The 24,685-nt window shown below is 37.4% G+C and overlaps 1 protein-coding gene and 2 pseudogenes across 5 annotated transcripts in view; 1 reads left to right on the top strand and 2 right to left on the bottom strand.

Moving 5' to 3' along the window:
* Positions 1-228: 228 nt before the first annotated feature.
* LOC147501727 (syntaxin-112 pseudogene) lies at positions 229-2,523 on the bottom strand (annotated as a pseudogene).
* On the top strand, positions 2,340-4,135 carry LOC147501726 (UDP-glycosyltransferase 91C1 pseudogene; annotated as a pseudogene). The gene has a single exon (XR_015221439.1). The product of XR_015221439.1 is annotated as a UDP-glycosyltransferase 91C1 pseudogene (transcript).
* Positions 4,136-12,595: 8,460 nt separating this feature from the next.
* Positions 12,596-24,685, bottom strand: part of LOC147501725 (binding protein) — a 37,140-nt gene continuing 25,050 nt past the window's right edge. For all 4 annotated transcript variants that reach the window (XM_086606735.1, XM_086606736.1, XM_086606737.1 and 1 more), the window contains 12 exons: positions 21,558-21,779; positions 20,906-21,373; positions 19,018-19,353; positions 18,474-18,926; positions 18,311-18,357; positions 18,040-18,133; positions 17,514-17,720; positions 17,255-17,380; positions 16,783-17,154; positions 16,068-16,299; positions 15,110-15,869; positions 12,596-13,005 (listed from right to left, as the gene is read on the bottom strand). In XM_086606735.1, coding sequence (XP_086462861.1) covers positions 15,169-15,869; positions 16,068-16,299; positions 16,783-17,154; positions 17,255-17,380; positions 17,514-17,720; positions 18,040-18,133; positions 18,311-18,357; positions 18,474-18,926; positions 19,018-19,353; positions 20,906-21,373; positions 21,558-21,779 — 3,258 coding nt within the window. In that variant the 3' untranslated portion in view covers positions 12,596-13,005; positions 15,110-15,168. The remainder of the gene's footprint in view (positions 13,006-15,109; positions 15,870-16,067; positions 16,300-16,782; positions 17,155-17,254; positions 17,381-17,513; positions 17,721-18,039; positions 18,134-18,310; positions 18,358-18,473; positions 18,927-19,017; positions 19,354-20,905; positions 21,374-21,557; positions 21,780-24,685) is intronic.

The following is a 24,685-nucleotide window of genomic DNA, read 5'->3' as shown; positions in this document are numbered from 1 at the left end:
GACAAAAAAACAGTAAAGCTATGCCCCCCATCCATCTCGCCTAAGGCAAATTACTGCAAACCGAAGCCTCCATCAACAGAAACGCCACTACGCCAATTAACATAGATGCATAGTTAATGGTTCCTCGGTCGGGTCAAGTAGCGCCTTAATAATGCATATCAAAAGCGGGATAGCCACAACAATGCCCAAATCCAATACACCAAATACCCTCCTTTCTTCTTCATAGCATTAGCGAAATAAGCCTATTAGTACCACCACATCGATGTACACTCTAGCATTGGCTACATTGAGTTCAATGTCATCCATTTGTTCACCTTGTCCATCAACCAAAGACTTTGCCATATCAAGGAAAACTTGTTGTAACTCGGTTAAACTCCTTTGAATCTCCTTAACCGCTTCAAATCCAAATTCTCTAAATCCAATTATGTATGGCCGAAAACACCTTAACTTGTCCATTCACGATACCAACTTATCAATCTCTTCATCAGTTGCTACTTTACCAAAGAGCATTATAATACCTCCTCTTGGACCTTTTACGTTTTGTAACAATCCGGTTTCTCAATGCCCGGAAAATCATTCATCATGTCTCTTAGTTTAATTCTTAGACCATTTGTGGCCGACATCCGTGTCCTATCAACAGGACTACCTTCACTATAGTAATAATTTGTTTCTTCATTGTAAAATGTTTATGCCTTGGTTTGGAATTTGGTACTTAAGTAATCCCCTATATATTCATGCCTTACATTCAACAGATGGGAAGGAAAGCAGAGACCATAATCCTCCTGGCCCACTTGAGCTCATTCGCCATTTGAAACCTTTGGAATAAGTCTAATTAATTTGATTAGGATGTTGGCATTGAATATTATCAAAATCTTATGAGTGCAACATTCTCTGACAATGAATTGCCCCTTATTTATGCTTTATATACTCCGACAAAACAGTTTAGGAATTTGCAAAAACACACATTTAATAATAAACGAGTGCGGAAAGAGAACGAGATTTTTTAACTCCATAACTGCATCTATCATTAAGCGTAAAATAGATGAAGTCGCACAAAAAGTGGCCAAAATGCCGACTAATTTATTTCTTCCTCTAGTTGAACCTAGAATACATTGAACCCTTTCCTCATTTATCTAATGCGAAACTTGCGTAAAACTTCACCCTTCTATTGAAGTTACTTTGGCCACAAGAAAATCTCCCCGTGACGATAACGGTTCTCAAGAACAATACTTCAAAGTTTTTAATGAACCATTTCCACACTTTGGATGGAGACCTCAAGTCAACCCAACAATTTTTGAAAAGGAGGCGTTGATACATGAAAGATGAACGAAAGGTAAAATATGCTAACTATGGAAGTGAGATGAAGTCCATTGATAATTGAAAGAACTCAAACTATGCAAACCGTATGCAATTGCATCATATCTTTATCATGGAGAACCGCTTAATGGAACTACTTGCAGGCGTGCCCTTGGGTAGATGGTTTTCCCCTCAATATCAACCTCAGATGTCTCTCCTATGCTTTCGGCCTTCGACCATAAAGATGAGACTTTGGTTCTTGATGAGATTGATGAGTTATTAGAGCTCATGAAGAAGACATGGTCAACACTACATTAGGGATCGGGTCAAGAGATTCCAATCTTACTTTAATGATCTTAAGCCTTGGGCGACAAGAACCATATTAGAATCCATTCGATCTTTTAACCCTCGAAGGACTTTGGCATTGTGGTGTCGATTTAGCCTCTTCGTTTAATTCTTGAAGATCAAGAAGTAGAGTGGAAATCACTTCCATCTCAATATTTACAAAGACTTGACTTCTTCAAAGAATTGAGTAAGGTTCTACCAAAAGCGCAAAGACCGGTTCTTTTGCAATATGATAAAAAAAAAAAAAAAAAAAAAACATATTCTTTTTAGACCTGGATTAGATTGGGGGAAATCAAAAAATAAAATTTTAGATTTGAGGTTTTTCTTTTAAACCGGATAGAAAGAAAAAAAAAGACCATGGGGGTTTTAGTATGCGGTAATAGGTTTTCGGTAGAATGTGTATAAGGTTTATTTAATTGTTATTTTTGTTTTTTTTTTTTTGAGAAGTCAATAAAAAATTAAGAATAGATTAGGGAGATTTAAACAAATCTGGGGAGGTGTCACTAATTATTATTCCATCCAATTTTTTAGGAGCCAATCATATTGTTCATGGTGCAAAATAGAGCGATATGGTGAGGAGAGAGAATGTGTGCGAGCTTTTATATATATACATAGATTTGGCTACTTGTGAATTCTGGTGTTTCAATTGTTTATTTAGAATGTATCTATTTTTTTGCTGGATCTGCCCCTGATTCCGCCCATATAAAGGAAAATCGAAATCGTCAGCACTCAGCAAGCAACCCTACAAGGACTGAAAGACGTGATATCTATATTTTTTTGTTGACATAATCCTCCTTGTCCGCTCTTGTTGTTTTTTACAAGATTCATAGTGTTGTCCTTAAGAAACAATTCAAACTCCTTGTGCCTCTGACAACCACACATCTTCAACAACCATGGATTCCAAACTTCATGTAGTCATGTTTCCTTGGTTAGCCTTGGGTCATTTAATCCCTTTTTTACATCTCGCCAAGTCCTTAGCATCAAAAGGTCACCATGTTTCATTCATTTCAACACCAAAAAACATCCAAAGACTCCCTAAAATCCCTCTAAATCTATCTTCACTCATCAGCTTGGTGAACCTTCCCTTCCCTCAAATCCATAACTTACCCGAAAACGCGCAATCTTCAACTGATATTCCAATACAAAAAACTCAACTTCTTAAGAGAGCTTTTGATGAGTTACAACCTCATGTAGCTAAGTTTCTTGAAACTAGTTCAATCCCCATAGATTGGATTATTTACGATTATGCTTCCTATTGGTTACCTGAACTTGCTTCTAAGTTTAATATCCCTTGTGTCTTTTTTAGTCTTTTCAATGCTGCTACTCTTTCTTTCTTTGGACCTCCGTGGGCTTTAACTAGTCCGGAAGAGGCTCGTGTCACAGCTGAAGCTTATACTGTTGTGCCCATATGGATACCATTTCATTCCGAAATTAAGTATCGGTTACATGAGATGTTACAATATTTTGAAGGTGCAGCGAAGGATGGTGTGTCCGATGTATCCGGCGTATCGGATGTATCGGACCCATACCGGTTTGGAGTTGCGATTCGTGATTGTGAGTTCATTGCGGTGCGGAGTTGTGTTGAATTTGAACCGGAATGGATAAGTTTTCTAGCTGATCTTGATCAGAAACCTGTTGTTCCAATAGGTTCACTGCACCCCTCGGTGCTAGATACCGAGAATCAAGATGATGAGAAATGGTCGAATATAAAAGAGTGGTTAAACAAACAAACTGATGGGTCAGTGGTTTATGTGGCTCTTGGGACTGAGGCAACATTGAGTCAAAATCAAGTGAACCAATTGGCTCTTGGATTGGAACAGTCTCATTTGCCGTTCTTTTGGGTGTTAAGAGCACCCTTGGATTTGGCATTGGACGTGTTAACTATGTTACCATGTGGATTCATTGATCGGGTTAAAGGCCGAGGTATGGTTTGGACTAGTTGGGCTCCTCAAATGAATATATTGGCCCACCGGTCCGTTGGTGGTTTTTTGACTCATTGTGGTTGGAACTCAGTGATTGAGGGACTTGGGCTCGGTCGGGCTCTAGTATTGTTGCCGATGTTAAATGATCAAGGGCTTACTGCTAGGTTGTTAGAAGAAAAGAAGCTTGGGCTTGAAATACCGAGAAACGAATGTGATGGATCGTTCACATGTGAATCAGTGGCCGAGTCACTCAGAGTTGTGATGGTGGATGGAAACGGACATGCCTTGAGGAGCAATGCAAGAGATATGAAGGGAGTTCTTGGAGATAAGAATAGGATGGGCCGTTATGTGGACGATTTTATTCGGTACCTTAAAGTCCACCAACGCCAACCCCGCACACCAGAATTGACGTATCACAATTCAGAAATAAAAAATTGATTTAAGGGTTATCCAGCTTTTGGCCGCCATTATTTTAGGGGTATTCTGCGTTTGCCCAAACCTAGTTCGTTATTATTTTTTTTGCTCCAGTTTTTTGGTTCAGTTTTGAATGCAATATAATATGGTTGTAAGTCCGTTACAGGTTCTTTTGAAAACATTTAGATTTTTTTTAGAAAATTGGGACTACCGTTTTAGTCGCTAACGCGTTTTAATTTTCTAACAAATTGTTTTTAATTAAATTTTAATTAAGTTTTAAAAATCCATTTTTTCAATTGGAAAAGAGATTCTGTTTTAATAGGAGGAAAGATTCCCGCTTTAATTAGAAGTGCTAGAATTTGTTTTAATAGGAGAATAATACCCGTTATAATAAGAGAGGAATTCCCGTTGTAAAAAAGGATTTCCGTTTTTCAAATAGGAAGAAAATTTATGTTTTAATAAGAGATGATGTGAAATTTTAATAGATCTCGAAAAATACCCCTTGTGGAAGCTTTAATATTAACTAGAGGAGTAGAAATTTGGAAATAAAGACATGCTACTATTTTTTTAAAAAAGTTGCTCAACAATCATAACAAATCGTGATTTCTGTTTTCATTGCTAACCTGTTTTAATTTCCTAATAAATTGTTTTAATCAAATTTTAAAAATCCGTTTTAATTTCTTAACAAATTGTTTTAATTAAGTTTTAAAAACCCGTGTTTTTTAATTGGAGGAGGAATCCCATTTTAATTTGGAAATAAAGAGTTTTTATGCTACTATTTGAGTTTTGGTTTTAAGGAAAAGAGATTCCCGTTTGAAGTTGGATTCTAAAAAGAAAAAAAAAATCCATTTTAAGTTAACTATTAAGTTGATGACGTGGAATTTTAATAGAGCTCGAAAAATACCTCTAGTGGGAGCTTTAATATTAAGATATAGATATATAGATTGGTTCGGCAATAAATTTTCAAAAATCCAACCTAAGGAGGGGCTGGTCATCGAGCTACTCGTGTTGAGTATTAGGGTGCTCAAGCTTGGCCCGTGTATCTCTTGAGTCAAGCTCAAATTTTGTTCGAGTTTTATTTCGTACTCAAGCTCGACTCATCGAGTATTTGAGTAACTCAATGAGTCTAGATTTCTATTCTTCTAGACTACAAATTTGAATTCGATCATAGGCTCTAGAGTTTGATTTGACTTGTATTATGTATAGACTTGACTTCAACCACAAACTAGAGATAATTGAGCACAAATAGACTCTAATTTTTACCTCAAGACTAAAATAACTTGTTAAACTCATCTAAATAAAATACTAAAAGGTAACTACAATTCATTAATACCACAATAACCACTATTAAACAACTATTTTAAAGTGTGAACATTATAAATACAATCAATATGTGTTGAGTAATTATAATCCAGCACACTAACATAAATAACTATCCCAAATAAACGTTAACATAATTATGTAAAGTGCGAATTGCGAGTAGCTCACGAGCGTCTCGAGTTAGAGCTTAAGTTTTAAAATATGCTCAAACTCGACTCATATTATTGAATGAACGAGTTTGAGTCGAGCCTTCGACGAGCCGAGCTTGAGTTACTCACGAACAACCCGACTCGATGACCAGCCCTACCCAAATTGATCTATTGACAGTTGACACTCCCACTTAGAACCAAACTCTAAATAACCTTATACCCTTAAAAAGGAGAATTGCTAGCGTCCTACCCCCAGGGTAGGACTGATCTTCGTTCTTTTACATGTATATACAATTTTTAGATCATACACACACTTAAGCACGATTAATTCAAGTACCTTACTCACGTGCACGTTGCAATGCACCTGGAGCAAGAGTATCATCCCAAACCTAAAGACTAGAACACTTAATGTACTTTATTTCACTAGAATTACTACATTAGGGAACTTGTGTGAGAATGATTTGATTTGTGATTATTTTCACTACCCTACTATGTTACTTAATATGCAAGTTACCAAAACTTAACACAAATCCTATTTACTTAATACAATATAGATAGAGAGGAAAAAGGATGGAGAGTTAAATCTACTCATGTTAAATTAGTTTCATAGTTAAGAAGACTATATCATGCTGTCTCTAACCTGTTTTGGGGTTCATAGACGTTAATGGATTAGAGTGTCGATCTATAACAACATGTACCTATCTCTAAACCCATCTTGCTAGCATGAGAAATTAAACTTGTATTTCATTCCTGGTTCTATTCTACACTAGTCACTCAAATTTCAAAACCTGGATTCACCAGAGGGTTGCGTGCGCGACTAGTCCCAGTGTCATCTGGGTTGCGCACGCGACCTTATCTAGAGCTCCAGACTCCAATCTTTGACGATCACTATCATTTTGTGACAGGATGTTAAATACAACATAAGTTCCTAAGCAATGATCCAAGTTTTCTGAAATGGAGTTCATCTTTACATGAGCATTATAAACCTCTACTAGGGAGGGTTTTAGCTCATGATCATTAAAATCTACAGGGATTTAATTTAAAGAAGTATAAAAAGAGAAGAGAGAATTCTAATTTACAAAGAAAAGATTTTATTAGTAATTGGGAATGAAATCTATTACAAAGTTTAGACTTTAAAACTAAAAATTTAGAACATGGAAGCTTAAAAATAAAAACTAACTCGGGAGAAAAACCAAAAACAAAACTAAAAAGAAAAAGTCCTTGTGCTTTTGAAGTCTCCCCCTTTTAAGCATAAGAGATTGCTTAAATTTTCATTCCACCCACGTGAATCAACCACCCAATTTAATTCACCTAATCAAGACTTTTACCATCCAACTAATCAAGACTTCGTACACACCAAAGTCTTTCCTAGTTTTAATACAACTTGAATTTGAGAGCTTGATTCACGTGAGCACACATGATAATAGCTTGACGTGTGAGCTTGGTCACGAGCAATCAAATTCTATGGGTTTGCATAGTGGGCCACGTACTCTGTCTAGTGGCGGGTCTGAAAATTAATTTTTTGCAAAATCTGGCATTGGATAGAGCTTGTTGTACTGATCGTTCTGATGGTTCACTTGTCGAAGTTAAGTCAAGATTTAGAAGATATGTTTGTCGGAAGTTTGATGTTTTTTGCACATTAACCCTATTCTGATATGGAATTGTCCTGTTGGAGTCCCGAGCTTTTGGTCAGGCTTCATGGAGCTTTGTATGGGCTAAATCGGAATACTTTATGTAAACACACTATTTCGTACTTAATTAAATACTGGTTTTATCCTTATTTTTACATTCATTGCGAAAACATGTAAAAACACGAAAATACAATTAATTCATTATTATTAAACACATAATTAACCAAAATATTATGTCTCTACGGGGTTTTATATTACAGTTTTGGGTGCTTATCAAGGACCATCCTACCACACTAAAGGTTTAACTTAATTTGTTAAGAAAAAATCAGTTACTGAGTTGACTTACTTTCTTCCCATAACGTAACTCCCAACCAACAACCAATACCCATTAACCATTGCTCCAACTACTGGAATCCGTTCAGGCAAGTAAGATTTTTTCAATCAAAAGTAGAATCGCCACATACAATGTTTTTCATTTGAGATTACAAGGAAAGAATAACATCAAAGCATCAAACTAAGATCCTTCACATTTGAGATGGAAATCATCTAGAACAATAGCCTATAAATTTAATTTGACCCAAAAATAATAACTAACAAGCAACCCGGCCATTACTAAACTAAGTTTACAACAATTTCGAAATCAATTATGGATACCTTGATAGTTAGTGGTGGCAGTAGTGTAGAGAGGGGGGAAAAGAGAAGAAAATTCAAATGAAAATGTGAATGAGTAATTGAAGCAAAAGATGAGAAAAACGGTTGGAGACGGTGGCAATCCTGGACAATGGTGGTTGGTGGCGGTGTTGGCGAAGACAACTTCTGAGTTCTAATGGTGCTTTAGAGAAGATGTAAGTCAATTAAGTCAAAACATTTTAAATGTTCTTAGGCTTTACAAGTAACTGGTTTTCTTTTATTGTCTGTAGTGTGGTAGGATGGTCTTACCCCTTGTATTGGGGCAGGACGCTTCTCTAAAAAAGTGGGCCAAAAGCTAAATAACCCCTAAATTAACTTTTTATTTTTTGAATTGTCAGTTATGTCAAGTCAATTATGGTTTTTTATGCTTTCCCTTGTTCTATTGCAACTAGTTACTGTGCATGTGGTACCCACGTGGGATCTACATAATTTTTTTTTAAAGTTTATAAACATTAAATTACTATTTTACTTTTCAAAAGATATAAAAATAATATTAAAAAATGAAATGACCAAAATACCCCTACATCCACACACATTCACTATTCACTCGGCCCCTCGTTTTTCTATATATTAAAGATTTATTTGCTATTGTCCTTCATGGTATATGAATTCTTCATGATAACCATGACAATTTGTTTGTCTTAAATCTAAAACTTCAAAGCTTGATGTTTCGGTATCTTGAGATCATCACACAAGAAAAACTCAAAATTTAGACAAAATTTTAAAGTTAGGGAAAATTGCGAAGTATGCGTCGCAAGGCCAAAGATTTCAAATCGAGCTGAATTTTCCATCATTTTAAGCGTAACGACATTCTCCTTGACGTTGAGATGGTCCATTCATCCACGTCAAAATACTTAATTTCATGTATTTTTTTTCGATAATCTTTTAATTTCATGTCAATTGTCTGATTTTAAGTGTTTAAGTTTCCAAAAATATTAAAATAAAAAGTTATTTTAGCTCGAGTAACTAAAAGTAAGTGTTGGAGATTTTGACACGTGTAATTAAACTATGGTAATCTCGAAGAATCATATCGACGTTTGAATAGGATCCATCAATCTAAAAACATAAAGTGGACAGATGATCATAAGGTAGCCGTTGATTCTTTTCATGTGGACTACATGTTTTAGGGTAATTGGGGTATTATGAAAATTTAGACGGGCTAACGACACTTTGGACCAAATTGCAATAAACGATTAAAATTGTGAACCAAACTGTAATATCACTATTATTGTTAGGACCAAAGTGCAAATTTGTTTTGGGCCAACCACCACCAACACTTGGCCTCAAAATAAAGGACACAACATCCCAGTCTGATTCCTTTTTTTTTGCCTCCTTCTATTCTTTTTACGCATAGACTTGCACGTAGACCTATGGGCGATGGCATTCCTGAGACCTTGAATTGCTTATTTGCAAGACAAGTAATAGATTCTGCTAATCTACTTGCCGACATATCCTTATCATCCTCTTGGCTCTCACCTACCCCATTTAGCACCTCAAATCTGTTATGCATCTTACAAGATTTGACCCCCATTGTTAGCCCTGTTGTAGATCTGCCTCTGTTCTTCAGCACGGCAAGTGAACCCCTTCATGCAGTCATGCTTCCATGGTTAGCATTTGGTCATATTGTTGGGGAAAACGATACCAATCGATCCCCACTAAGATAGCTTGCACTTAGACAATCTACTACTCTAATAAAAAATTTAATATTTCACTACAACCAACAACCACAATCCTAAACTATGGATATAACTATCACAAAATAAGCAATAGAAATATAGAGAAAGTAAAACATACCACAACACAAAGATGTACCGTGGTTCAGCCAATGATGTCTACTTCTACAAGAGCTAATCCTTTTATAAGTATGGGAATGAATATTACAATCACTCCTCTCAAGTCTCTCCAAACTTACTAGATCACTCCTCTCTCCTTACAAGCTTTTTCTCTTTGCAAGGGTTTCCTCTCAATTTTAGTTACTCTCAAAATTGGGTTTCTATTCAAGACTTGGTTTTCCAAACCTAACTTTTGTTTTTATAGTAATCTAAAATTTTGGTGCGTCTGCAAAATTTCGTGTTTACCGTAGAAAAATCAGAACCCGACATCTTCGGGCATGAGCGCGGGTGTGCTCTTGGCAAGGCCAATCTGAGTGCGCGTGCCTTCTTATTTTTTTTCAAACATCCAGAATTCCAGTAGACATGTTTCATGAGAGGCTGAAAAAAAACTATCTTCTTTTTCACGGCAAGGGCGCGAGCGCGCCTTAATTAGTCACGACCACTCTGAGCGCGTGTGGCACTTTGACTTATTCACACGAACAGTACATGTTTCTCCTTCTTCCTCATATGAGGTATAACTGCAACACATATGATTCCATTTTTCCATCTCTCCATTTCTTTAGCCAAAGCTGGAATCCGAGTTTCATTCATTTCCACTTCAAAAACAATTCAAAGACTCCCAAAATTCCTTCAGACTTAGAACATCTATTTAAATGTGTTCACTAGCCAACGTTGGAGAGTATGACATCACCACCAGAGGATCACTTTTCCTTCGACAGTCACCTTCTAACCATTTGAGGCTAAGATTTTTGCCCTAGCTTTCTAGGGAAATGACTCAGCTATAACCGTTATTGGCAAGATGGCAAGAGTTATCCAAGCATGCCAAGCAGTAGCCATAAGGAGTTGTAAAGAGTATGAAGGGGATTACTTAGATGTTGCCAAGAAGGTCTATGCCAAACCCGTAATTCCAGTGAGACTACTTCCCTGGCCCGACCCAATACCTGTAGAAAGGAAGAGTGATAACAGTGGAGGTAATGTTGTGGGGTTAGGAATCAGAAAAGAGACAAAGATAGAACGAACAAGAACTACCAAGGCGTATTAGACGTACACTGTCCTTAAGGAAAGATTTTGCCTCCTTCAAATGGTGCAAAAAGGCTTCGACAAGTGTCTCCCTTCACAGGATTCAATGGTAGGAAGTATGCTGATATGCACTCAAACAGACTACTCTTCTAGAACGGCAACACAACTCTCTCTGGCAGCTTAAAAGCATTCCCAATGCAAACATCTTTGAGAGGAAATAGCAATTTGTCACCCTTGTTGAGCAAAAAACAATGACCCAATGCAAGGGTGACAATGAGGGTGACAATGAGAGTAGCTTTTCACTAAGTAACAATGAGGGCAACACTTGCTACTGAGATTGTAACTAAGTTGTGAGCTTCGGACAGAACCTTTTATTCCGTCTCGTTTGCTTTTTTGAAATTCTTCATTTTTTTTACGGACTCATTCCGTTCCACATGTTTTTTTGACTTTTTTCGAGGGGTTTTTTTTATAGTTTGGAACATTCCGTCCGCCCGTTTTTTCAATATTTTTTCGTTTTTTACATTTAGACAAAATGAAACATTTCGTCTGAAGTTTAAAGTCACATCTGCGTTGGGCAACCCCTAATAGCTTTTCACGAGCAACATAGCTATGAGGGGAAATAGTCCTATGTGGAGGTAACAAGTTACTTATCAAAGTTGCTTACATTGGAAATGCGCTAAGGGAGAAGAGAAATTGTGGAAAACTATATTTAGATTTGGATGTAAGTCCTATTTATATAGGGAACAAGTCGGTTTTAGTTTCCAAAACAGTATAAAAAACCTACAGTTAATAGAAGACTAAAAATGTGGTGGAGAACCAAAAAACAGTTAAGGAAATTGGCCAAGCCCACTAACATATCACACACAAAATGCCCAAACCCGACTTGACATGTCACGACTCGATGCGGGGCGGGCAGACGTGTATGGCTTTGTGTGCAGTCCCCCTCCTAACACAAAAACATTTGTACCCTAAGGACACCCCTTAGACTAAGGATAGTCTAGATATACTCACAAAGTTAGTGATAGCTTACCAATGTAGAACTATCACAAAAACACATAGCAAAGATAAACACTCAATGTTTTTCTTCTCCACTTCACACACAAATAATTTGAAATACAAAACAAGGAATTCCAACAAATAGGTAAGTCATCAGGTGAGATATTTTGTTAGCTTGATATGCATCAAAATAACTCGGTAGTTCACCTTAATTTTTAATTTAGCTATAAGTCTAAAACCGAGCTGTCATATTTTTTTTACTTATAATTTCGGCTCAATGACACATTTTCATTAATAATTTCGCTAAAGGACAAACTGGACCGACGTAAATTTAAATTTTCATATGGAAAAAAAAATTGTGTAAATTTAAATTTTCATATTTACATGATAACCGTCAGCCCGATTTTAGACTTTCGGCGAATTTTTTTGGAAGTCCAATTACTTGTTTGGAGATCACCAAGTCAACCTGCGATTTCTATGGGCCTTACGGAAGCCCATGTGGGCAGACGACGAAGATGATGCCTTACAAGCCGGTTTTAGCAGCCGGACTTCTAACCGAGGATTCGTTCTTTTAGGTTGGGCGCCATATTTGTATATTTTTGCCCACCCCTCAATTGGTGGATCGTTGTTCCACTCTGGGATGGGGCTCAATCACAGAGACACTCCAGCATGGTCACACCCTAGTGGTGCTGCCTTCAGTGGTTGATCAGGGAATGGATCCGATCGATTCTCTTCCAATAATGGAACAGATTTTTACTAGTTCAGATTGTAAATTATAAAGTTCAAATCTTAAAATAGTTCTTCCGCACACAGTAACTACCTTCAAAGAAAGGGCACTAAAAGCTTGACATTTTACCCGACTTTCCCCAGCTTCAGACGCTGATGAGAAATCATAGAGGTATATGGAAAAATGGTGCGAAACACGTTATAGAAAAAGAAATACCGCTAAATAGGTCATCTAGTGGGGGGTGTAATAGTAGTTAACCCAAGAAAATAACAACCATTAACTGATGATGATGTAGCTGATAAACCCAGATTAAAGCTTACAAATGATGTAAGATTAGGCGAGTGACTCCATATGAGGCGCCAACTATATATATACAGAAAATACATGTAGGCCTTACTACATGTAGCAAAACAATAATACATCTTGAATGATCAACAAACAATGTACATGAACCACTATAGATCGCCACCTTGCATTCATAGAGATGATCAGTTTCTGGAATTTACTGATGTATGAATTAAGTCCAATCTGCTCAAGTCAAACTAAGTAACAGTTAGCGCAGGTAATATGTACTAGTCTCTGCGGAGGTAAATGTATTGAAGCTTTGAAAAAGGGAGTACAGATCAGTGCCGGACAATAAGTTCCACGCCGCAGTACTATATTCTACACAAAGTAAAGGAAATCAATCAGCCTTTTATCTACATCACCACAAAAACACGTGGAATTTTCTATGGTTTTACAAATGAATTTGATGAGTATCATAAAACAAAAGAATGCAAGTCTTGTTAACGATAAACAATGGTGGATTCATCAGTAAGAAAATGTATAACCATCAGTTTTAGCACTGTCCAAAGGTATGTCGAAACAGTTAGCCAAACATTTTTGTCAAACAGTTAGCCAAAAAAGATAACCCAGCTTCATACTGCATTTTTATCAAAATTAAGGACTGAAGAGATGCCAAGAATCCTAGGGAAGTAAAGAAATTAGCCAAACATTTTTGGAGAACTGGCATTGATCAGAAGCGTTTTCCTCTTTGTAACATGGACACGCCATATTTCAAAAAAAATCCGTGTCAGATACATATCCATGTGTCCGTGTCGGACACATATTGTATGTGATATAACTCAATTTTTGATATTTTGTCGTGTCAGACACTTTGTATGTGTCGGACACGAACACACCTATCCGTGTCAAAGTAACTTAGATTTTCTTCAGTTCCTCACCAGATTAATACTATCCCTAGCTAGAACAACCGCAAGAAAAAACGAAACCCTTCTTTATGTTATGAATAAGGAAATTTAATTTTATGTTTATGTACGCGGTAATTATTTAGGGGGAGGAATATTATGACACCAAAAAGACACTAAATGACACATTTGTTGGGCGCACATAGGGAAGAGTAGGGGGAGGAATTTTATGAGGAGTTTCTCCTCATTATGATCTCTTTTTTTTTTTTTTTTTCTTTTTTGGTAAGCCTGTTTTAAATGAGATCAGTAACTCGGACAACTCGGATGCTGGCGGAATTCGAACCCTAGACCTCTGGTATCATCATCCAAAGGTATTGACCTTGGGCAGGTTTGAACTGAAGAACAACAATCTGAAAGTCAAAGCTAATACCAACTAAGCTATCTAGTTTCATGCAAATTATTATGAACATTATCCTCGCAAAAATTCAATCCATATGAAAATGTTTAGCCCTGTCAAAGGAATGCTGAAAAAGTATATTCAATACGAAAATGTGGAAGTGGTTGATAAGGATTGACATAAAAGGAGATATTTTTTTTGGGTAACTTCATAAAAGGAGATATTCTAAAGCAAGTATCAAGCAAATCTAATACACACCTAGACTACAAAATTTTCTAGCGGATCATGCACAGTACACAGTTCTCTTCTGTTCAGCATTGGACAGTCTAATTCTGTTACATGAGTAAAGTCTTTGACCTCTCTTTAACTTTTATGTGGTAAAAGAAACGCCACTAAAATTTGAAACATTCCATCTATGTGACACATTGTTCATCCACTATGAGTTAACATTGTGCTGATGTTTATAGAGACACAGAAAATGATGGAATGTTCACTTCACGATGGTGTACTCATGAAGAATATTAAAACCAAGGTAGGTACATACGACAACCAAAGTACTGCAGATACTACCATCATTCATCACTTCCAATGTGACTGCCTATCATAATACTGGAGGAAATATCTTACCCTACTAGGCATTTTGCAAATAAGGACAAAGAAATGAAAGATTGCAATAGTAGTTCATTTAATCCTTACCTCTGGATACTGATAGAGTAGGACAAGACAAGCAAACAAACTAAGAAAAAGAAGCTCAATATTCTTAATAAAAGCACAAGAAAATGAGTATTTATTCCATAAGGGCTTATTCGGCCCAATAGTACCACGTTTCTAATCTAAGCCCAATCATTGATTTTACTTATGCAGGGACCAATTCTAACTATATCAAGGTCATTCTAACATATAATCTTTGCAACAAAATAGAAACAAAGTAACTGATTTTACTTATTAAGGACCGATTCTGGGTTAGATGCTGCACGTATATTTTATAACATGAAGTTTCAAGTGCTATTGGAAGCAAGACACCTGATAGAAATCATAGAAAGAATTTTTTTGAAAAAAAAAAATAATAATAAGAAAGAAAGAAAAGCATTTAACAAAAGAAACAAGAAAATGCTTCAATGCAGACCAGGACAAGGAATGTAATTTAGAGACAAGCAGCTGAAACAACGACAAAGACAGATACCTTTGTCCAGTGTCAGTGTCCAGCAGTGAAGGTATAAACCACAGCTCAGAATTAAGGAGCTAGCCCACCGCAGATGCTTTGTACTTCACATTTCGAGGGAGGCTAGCTTTTCGAAGCTGAGGGTTTTCTATAGAATATACAAGAAGACTTCCATCCTTGGTCCCAGCCAAGAAGCATTCTTCTGCGGTCACAGTTAGAGATGTGATTATTTTCCCGATTCCGTCATACCTTTTAACAACATCAAGTGAGGTCATAGACCGAACAACTATCTGCCCTTGGTCACCAGCACAAACCAAGAACTCCCCGCAGTTGCTGAGTTCAACGCAATTGAGGCGTCCATTTGATTCAGATGCAGCTATATGTTTTCCATTTATGGAATACATGTTCAGACTAAGATCATCTTCTGCATACAAAAGAATTCGCCCATGTCGAGATGCAACCAGCTTTGTCAAGGCACTTCCAGATGGATGCTGAAGAGATCGTACATAACTACCCTCTCGCAAGGTATGGAAAATACAACTTCCATCTTTAGACCCACTAATAACTATATCAAGTTCCACGCTTACAAATAAGCAAGTAATGATATCATCATGCCCACATAGTATATGGAATGGAGTTTCAACAATGACATAGTCTTTCCTGGGAACCTCTGTTTGTGTACTCCGAACTCTTTTATCTGTGGCTTTGACACGAGAAACCTCCCACACCATGACTGTCGTATCATAGCTCCCAGTAGCTATGATGCTTCCATCAGATGTCACTACACATCAAGGGGTTTTGATCAGACCACATTTTGATAATTATCAGATACTAACATGATACAACCCGGTATCAAAAAAGCTCCACTACTAAATTAGAAGAAAAAAAATAGCACTCTTTTATGAAAAGCGAAAAAATAATGACACAGGGAAGCGAGAATGTTTACATAATTTGGAGAAATGATCATAAGAATGAATACCTGCAAGACAGCTGACAACGTCTTTGTGATGCCGGAGAGTCTGAACTGTCCGTCCATCATTTAAGGATATGACTTGAAAGCTGTTTTCCCAATTTCCACACGAAATCAAAAAATTTCCAGATTGTGTTTGCATTGCAGCAAAGAATTGTGCTCCAAGCTCAATGTTTTCAGCCAAGGGACTGGCAATTTTACGAGGAGAAAGAACATCAGAACCAATTCCAAAAAAAGGGTCCTGCAAAAACATAGTTTCAGTCGAGTTAATTAAATTTACTACTTATCTGAAAATTAAATGAACGAGGACGGATATAATTAAATTTACTACTTATCTCTAGACTTTAAAAGACAACTTGAGTGCTGTGGAGAACACCTCCTAACCATGTAGATCATGCCAGAAAAATCAGCTCACTTAAAATTTTCTAACTTAGTGAAAAGATGTCGTTAAAAAAACGAACAGCCTCTTCTCTTTTTTTTTTTTTTTTTTTTTTAATGTTTTCTCGTTATAATTTCTCAGATTTTATAACCCTCTTTTGCCCTAATTGTATATTTCCAAGTGAGATGATCATTTGTGATAATGATCTGCATGGTAGAGAGGTCATTTCCAAAGAAAAGAGCCTTAGTTCATTGTATAGGACCACAGTTTAAAACAAGATGTAAACAAATATGACCATAAATTCATTCAATAAATTAATTTTGTGAAATCCAAATAAGATCAAACCTGTGAGCCCGAAAATGTAAGGTTCCCCCCAGATTGCAGTTGTGTGGTCAACCACATCTTGACTGACATGGTCAGCCCCTGATTTACAAGAACAATGTTCGACTCAAGTATACGAATATATAGTACAGCAGCAGGTGGTTGAGTAGTATTAGAAATGATAGACGTCAAATTGATCGAACCAGGAGCAAAATATAAAGGATGAGTAATTGGAATTGGTGGCCCTCTTCTGGGATGCTTTTTACGAAAAATTTGGATTGGTGTCTGACCAAAATTTGCAATCTGGTCTTCAATAGCACATCTTTGCAATTCATCCTCCATGCTATCCAGATCCACAGCACCTTCATAAGTTAAGTAATAAAAGATATTTGCTGCCTGTAGTCCAAACATCACATCCAAAGAGATCAAAAGACTTGAGACAAGTATCAACTGGTTTTATAATTTTTAAGGAGCAGGTCATTTTATGAAGAGTTACCTCTACGGCAGGTTTTCCACGTTGCTTATACCCAAACACCAAATCAATCCAGCGATGAAGATTGGAACTCACATATTCACTTTCAAGAGCTTCTCGATTTTTTTGTATGAACTCTTCAGGGGAGCCCTGTATGAATTAAAAGATGTTTATGGTCACAATAAGGCAGCCAGACTAAATAAAGAATGAAAGATTCAATAGTTTTTTCACATGAATATTTTATCTTTTTCCACCTTTTTTTTTTTCCATTTTGTTTGAGTACCTTGGCCCATGGAGGAAGTAAAACATCTCCTAAAGGTTCACCATCCTGTTTCACGCCTAAATGGTAACAGTTTGTATTAGCAAGAAGCTCTGGAAGGTAAAAGAATTCTGGAATCAACTCCTTTACATCGCTTGTATTGGAAAGGCAGTTCTGGTATGTTCCCCCGATGCTTTGAAAAAGACGATCTGCATGATCAAATTTTCCACCCTGTCCAAAGAAGAGTTTGATAATTGGAAAACTAAACTGTACAACAAAATTCAAAGGTCAATATAACTAAATATATAAATTGCAATGGACTGTGATGATGATGATGATACATACATATATATATGTATTAATATACAGTACGGCTCCTAAACGGACCTTAAACTAAGTACCACATCTAAAACAGCCCACAACTTCACTTACAAAATGAATTAAAAGCTAGTTTTTTGTGGATATGATCTACTGACCATAAAGATCACCTCTACAAAAATTCAACTCGTTTGATTTGTGACTATTTAGATGACATCTTAAATTACAATACCTGGAGATTACGGTGCAGAGCTGTGAAAGGCTCTAATCTAAGAAGGTAAAACAGCACAATCCCCATGCTTGAATAATGAGACCCATAGTAGAAACTGCAAGAGGCAACAGAAAACCATGCATATAATTCATCAACAGACAATCAGCGAAAACTGTATTTCAAGAAGAACACAACATAACCAGTAACAACAAAATAATAAGAATAATAACAACAAACAATGAAGTAGGGAAAAAATAGAAAGTATTTAATGTTGAATGGTTTCAATTATTACCTCGGGATATCAGGATCAGAAAAGTTCCGGTATCTATCCTCAAATACCTGAATGTGAATCAAATATGAGACGACAACGAAAATGTGGCAAAGCAAAGGCTGCAGCAAGTATGTCCTTAGGTTAACTAGGGAATATAAGATATCAAGCCAACAATATAACATACCTCAAACCGCTTTGAATCCAAAGCCCCAACAGGTTTAGAAAGATCTCGAAAGGTTGATGACTTATTAAAGTCAAGTTTCTCAGACGAATAATCGGCTAAGACCCATGGAAAGACAGGATACTGAGTCAAATCATTATAGGATCTGCCCGCAAGCGTGTTGAGTACCATCAGATACTCAAAGTTGGTCATATCCCTTCTTTTCCAGCACTCTTGTGCAGTTTCTGCCATCTCCAATGCTACACGTCGATCAACAAAAGAGGTAATTCCACTCCGATCTTTGGAACTACCTTTCGGAAACAAAGAATCATTTCTTGTGGATACTATCAACATTCCAACATCTTTGGCAACAAGTTGTGACGCGAAATTTAAAAACACAGGGGCAACTGAATCATTGAAGAAAACCTCAATTGCAGTGTACCTTAGCAAATATCGCGTGCAATGAACAGATTTGACCTATAAAAACATCATAATACACATTACAACACAGACCAACCATATAAGTCATGAAAATGTATATTATCATGTAAGCTTTATAATTTCAAACCTTGCAAACATTCCATCTCCGATGCCGTTTAGTTTTGAGTTCTGTCGGAAGCAACAGGTCATGATCACTGAATGATTTATCATTAGTCTGGCTTTTCTCACTATCCATATAAAGATTAACAGGCCATTTGGACATTGTATGCTTAACTCCATCAAATTGATCAGGCTTGATAGAATCAGAATTACTCGAGGCATTAAAGTTATTGAAAACGGATGACCCTCCAGTTCCTTCAACCAAAAACTCACCAAAGAAATGCAGAACATTTTTCATGACTGCGAAATGTCCCGCTACTTTTCGCTTTGGTGTTACAAGCACACATGGAACAGATAAAAGAACCTGTAAATAAAAGCACATGTATTAAATATACCTGATTTAAAATCCAACATATCACATTTATAAGACATGATTTCCAAACTTATTAAGAGGAAACTGTATAAAAACAGAATAAGAGCCTGTGATGATCTGCAGTCAAAAGAGAATCTTGGCCCATCAGTAGTAAGGCTCTAGGCTCATCACTTGGGCATCGAGCCTAGGGGTGCCTACTGTTGCGTATGCTGCGCCTAGCTCTTGGGCTTGCAGTCAACAGTGTGTCTAGGCCCAGTCGTAAGGATCTAGGTTCACCACTTGGGCCTCAAGTCTAAGGGGAGCCTACTGTTGCCTACTCTTGTGCATAGCCCCTGCCCCCAAGACTCAAACCCAGAAGTCAGAGGTTGTGCCCTTAACTGCAGTCAACAGCATGCCTAGGCCCAGCGCTACGTCTCTAGGTTCACCACTAGGCCTCCAAAGCCTGCAAAACCTGGGTGTCGTGTTTTCGTCAAAAGGCCTCTACACAAATTGTAAGTGATATACATTATCCATGATCCAAGACGGCTTCCTACCCAATGTGGGATTAAGACACCCAGTGTATCACAATCCCACCACCTTGGAGGTAGCCATCCTCAGACTCTGTTACCATTTTATAACCACCCAACACGTACCAACAGCCGATTATGTCCCCACTTAGCCACCCAAAGGCCAAATCTCAAAGCATGTCCATCATGGGATATGAGGTTTTAACTCAAAAGCCTCGGCATAAGTGGTAAGTGATACAATATAGCCAAGATCCAAGACGGTTTCCAATCCGATGTGGGAGTGTGGGACTAAAGCCACCAGGGTGTCACAAAAGGAATGGTCTTTCTAGACACAGTGAAGGAAGACGTGGGAGCCAGATATAGATTTGTAGACACGAAGGCGGAAGAGGTGGGAACCAGATGAATAGAAGAAGTTTGACTCGGCCTTGAGATTGAGGAGCAAATTCTCAATTCCTATTACAAATGGGTGACAAGGTGGCCAACAACCACAGTAGGATTAGAACACTGATTGATAACACTGAGAAAAGCCGGGCTGATGGGGAGACAAAGACCCTTCAGAGCAGAGCAAAGATTTTGTCAATATAGACGAAGAGGAAGGGGAGTAATTGCTGTCCAATCACTCCGGTGAAGATTGGGATGAGGAGAGGGGGTACTAAATCCAATATGATTTAGGCAGACTGATTAAGAAATTTGGTGCAGGGGTAGCGGGTTCTTTTGGTTTTTATCATGCAAAATCATGCAAATCGAGATTTCACATTGGTGGAAAGGGGTGGAGGTCTTCAGTAATTAATAGCTTCAAGTAATTACTTATGTTGATGAAATCTATTGTAATGATCATCTATAAGATGAACTTCTACTGATTATAAGAAAAGAATAATAATTCCATAAGAAAAGTGCATTCCTTAGTAATGTAACATCTGCATAAATTAAAGAACATGGAGAAACAGTCATATCTCCTGAGTAAGCTCAAGTGACATTGGCTATTGCACTATACACTTAACTAAAACATATGCACAACTTCATCTAATCACGCATACCTCGCGACTTTCTGTCTCTGGTACATACGATGTGGACTCCTTTCTATCTTGAATAGCACCCTTCTGATCAATGCCATCTTTTGCAAGCTCTGTATACTGGCTGTTCATAGGATTATCGAGTACCTGCTGCTCACTTGGGTCAGAATCATTTTCAGGGTCTGAACTACCCTCTTCAATAATCCTGCGAACTCCTTTCAACAAAAGACGCTTCATTTTTTCAGGAATGTGACTTCCAAAACCAGTTTTGCATTCACTGACGACACCAATGGCATCTTTGACGGGGACAGTTGTTGTAGGATGACACAACCTTTCATCAAAACAGAAGTTTCGTCTTAACTTTTGTCTACGTCGCCAAGAGTCTTCTGCCTTGTCCAGCTTCCAATGTGTAACAGTATTATTTGGAAAAGGATTAGCAGACCAGGGGCCCCTTTCATCAGTCAACATACGGAACATGTGGACCCATTTTTCCTGTAGACAAAATAGTGAAAATACTGCTTACCTGTCTTTGCTAGGTAGAATTAATATAAGATACAGATCAAATAAGCACTTCAGGTCAACACTTCATTACCAAAATGAAAGAATGAATAAGGTTACCAAACTTTCTTGGCTTATAACAGCTTAGAAAAGTACAAAACAGTAACTGAGTTCTTACTGCAACAACTTGCTGGTCTTCATCATGAGCAAGCTGGAAGGCAGCTCTCCTGCGGTCATCCGAAGATATAATGCTGCTTAAACTGCTTTGTGTCTCATCTTCAAAAGCTTTCTTGTGGTAATATTCTGCAGAAGAATTTTCAAGCATCTTCACACGGAGCTCCTGCAACTGCTTTGCACGATCAGCTTTTGAACTATTCATGTACTTCATCTCATCAGCTACCTGAGCATGTATTAAATTATTACACAACACACATAAATCAATATCACATAACACATGCATCATCAAGTTCATATATTTTGTGCAGAAATATGAGCATTAAAAAAAGTTCATGTTCATATTTTTAGTACACTAAGACGAAGTGGTTAATACCAAGAAGGGTTTATTGAGATGGAATGGTCACTTGCAATAAATGACATTTTTGCATTATGAGGACTCCAAAAGAAACACGAAGACCCAGGGAGCATATTCTAAGGTGGTGAGCCCAGATTGCAGAACAATAGAGTTACCAGATTTTATGTTCTACGACCTACAATACTATTAACTATTACAAATATAATAGCAGGTTCAGTGACCCTATTGAAGATGAGCATCCAACTTAAAACTAATTGGTAATCAGTGGAGGAGACCCCAAGACTTATATATTTTTATGCGTGGCTTAACATATCCCATGTGGGACTAAACATCTCAACACGCCCCCTCACGTGTGACATTACTTGAGGCTAACACGTGGACAAACACACTTCGGTTACGTGGAGTAAACAACATGCTCTTTGGACCTAACACAATAGCCCGCCCGCTCTGATACCATATTGAAGATGAGCATCCAACTTAAAACCAATTGGTAATAAGTGAAGAGGCCCCAAGACTTACATGATTTTATGCGTGGCTTAACATATTCCATGTGGAACTAAACATCTCAACAGACCCCTAAGGCTCAAATATTTTAAAAAATGCGGGGTTGTTCTCATTCTTATCCAATATCTACGTTACAATGTACTTGTAGAAATTCTTTATCTTAACTAAGGTTAAAAAATGCGGGTTGTTCTCATTCTTATCCAATATCTACATTACAGTGTACTTGTAGAAATTCTTTATCTTAACTAAGGTTAAAAAATGCGGGGTTGTTCTCATTCTTATCCAATATCTATGTTACAGTGTACTTGTAGAAATTCTTTATCTTAACTAAGGTGACACTCTAAGGTGCCTGGCCCACCACGGAAATGATGCCAAAAACTGTTCAAACTAGGTGTGCAAGACATTAGATGTCAGATGTGCTTGGAACGAGCTACCCCATACCAGAATGATACAGTTTCCACTTAGCTACCCACAACAAAGTGTGGACTTTTCTTAAAAGGCCTTCACGCTAGTATATGCACAAACTAGCCCATAACTTCTAATGTAGATTGAAACGGCGGAAGTAACACTTAATCAAAATCTACATTTTGTAACACCCTAAAAGTCTCACCTTTATTAATAATCACTCAAAAATTAATAACACACATAAACACAACTAAAACAACTCCCTGAAACCCTAACTATAAGCCCTTATTTATACTAACCCTAGAAAGCATAAACTAATAGGAACACGACATGTGTCACAACTAACTAATAGACTCAAACTATGAGCTTGGACTCAACTAAGGGTGCACGCCCTTGACACTGACAGAAACAACTTCTAGTCTGCATCATTCTCTCCAGATTGAAGAAGCTTGTCCACAAGCTTGTTGACATGAAAACCCACCAATATGCAAAAACTCTCCCAACTTCAAACTTGTATACGTCACTCCCGTAGTTCTGATGAATTCGGCCTTGAATTTTGCCCAAATATCGGCTCAAACGAATAACATGCCACCACAATACTTCTAGTACTCCTTTCTTGAAACACAATTGATACTGTAAGTCACGAAGTATGCGTTGAAGTGTTTTGTGGTGGCAAGTAAAAACCTTCTCAAAATTGGTTAGAAAATAATCAATATAACCACCACTTTGTGCTTGCTAAATTGGAGGAACAAAACCTTCATAGATCTAGTCAGCAGGATGTCTTTGTTGCAAAGGAAGGTGATGAACTTGCTGATTTCGTTTGTTATCACGCTCAAGACATGACACAACAGCTTCATAGAAGCTCCACCAACGCTGGGGGGTTTGGGCTGCAAAAGTTCTACCATAGCCTCCCTAAGTCGACTAGTCGATTCTTCTAATCAATCAAACCTGTTTTGCATCAAGGCTTCTCTCCACTCTTCTAATCGAGCAACCCGTACTCTAGGGGTTAATATGAATCCATGAGTTCTCTATGAATTCTATATCTCTGACGTCTGACGTTGTAGACATATCTTGATTTACAAGAATAAAATTGGATTGGCTATGAACAGTAACCAGGTGAACAGTACCATGAATAGTATTTTGGTAAACAGTACCGTGCACAATACATTGAACAGTGTTTTTGCACCAATCTCCCAAAAATCAACACGCTCTGATACCAAATAATGTAGATTGAAGCGGCAGAAGCAACACTTAATCAAAATCTACACTTTGTAAAATCCTAAATTTACACTTTATAAAACCCTAAAAGTCTCACATTTATTGATAATCACTCAAAAATTAATAACACACATAAACACAACTAAAACAACTCCCTGAAACCCTAACTATAAGTCCTTATTTATACTAACCCTAGAAAGCATAAACTAATAGGAACACGACATGTGTCACAACTAACTAATGGACTCAAACTATGGGCTTGGACTCAACTAAGGATGCACGCCTTTACACTGACAGCAACAACTTCAACGTCTGCATCATTCTCTCCAGGTTGAAGAAGTTTGTCCACAAGCTTGTTGATATGAAAACCCACCAATATGCAAAAGCTCTCCAAACTTCAAACTTGTAAACGTCACTCTCCTGTGGGTCCGATGAATTTGACCTCGAATTTTGCCCAAATATCGGCTCAAACGAATAACATGGCACCACAATGATGTCAATACTCCTTTCTTGAAACACAATGGATATTAGAAGTATGCATTGAAGTGTTTTGTGGTGGCGAGCAAAAACCTTCTCAAAATTGGTTAGAAAATGGTCAATATAACCACCACTTTGTGTTTGCTGAATTGGAAGAACAAGACCTTCAT

The sequence above is a fragment of the Coptis chinensis genome, chromosome 4 (assembly GCF_015680905.1).
Source record: "Coptis chinensis isolate HL-2020 chromosome 4, ASM1568090v1, whole genome shotgun sequence".
Lineage (NCBI taxonomy): Eukaryota > Viridiplantae > Streptophyta > Magnoliopsida > Ranunculales > Ranunculaceae > Coptis > Coptis chinensis.
This window is presented reverse-complemented; position numbering and strand designations above follow the sequence as displayed.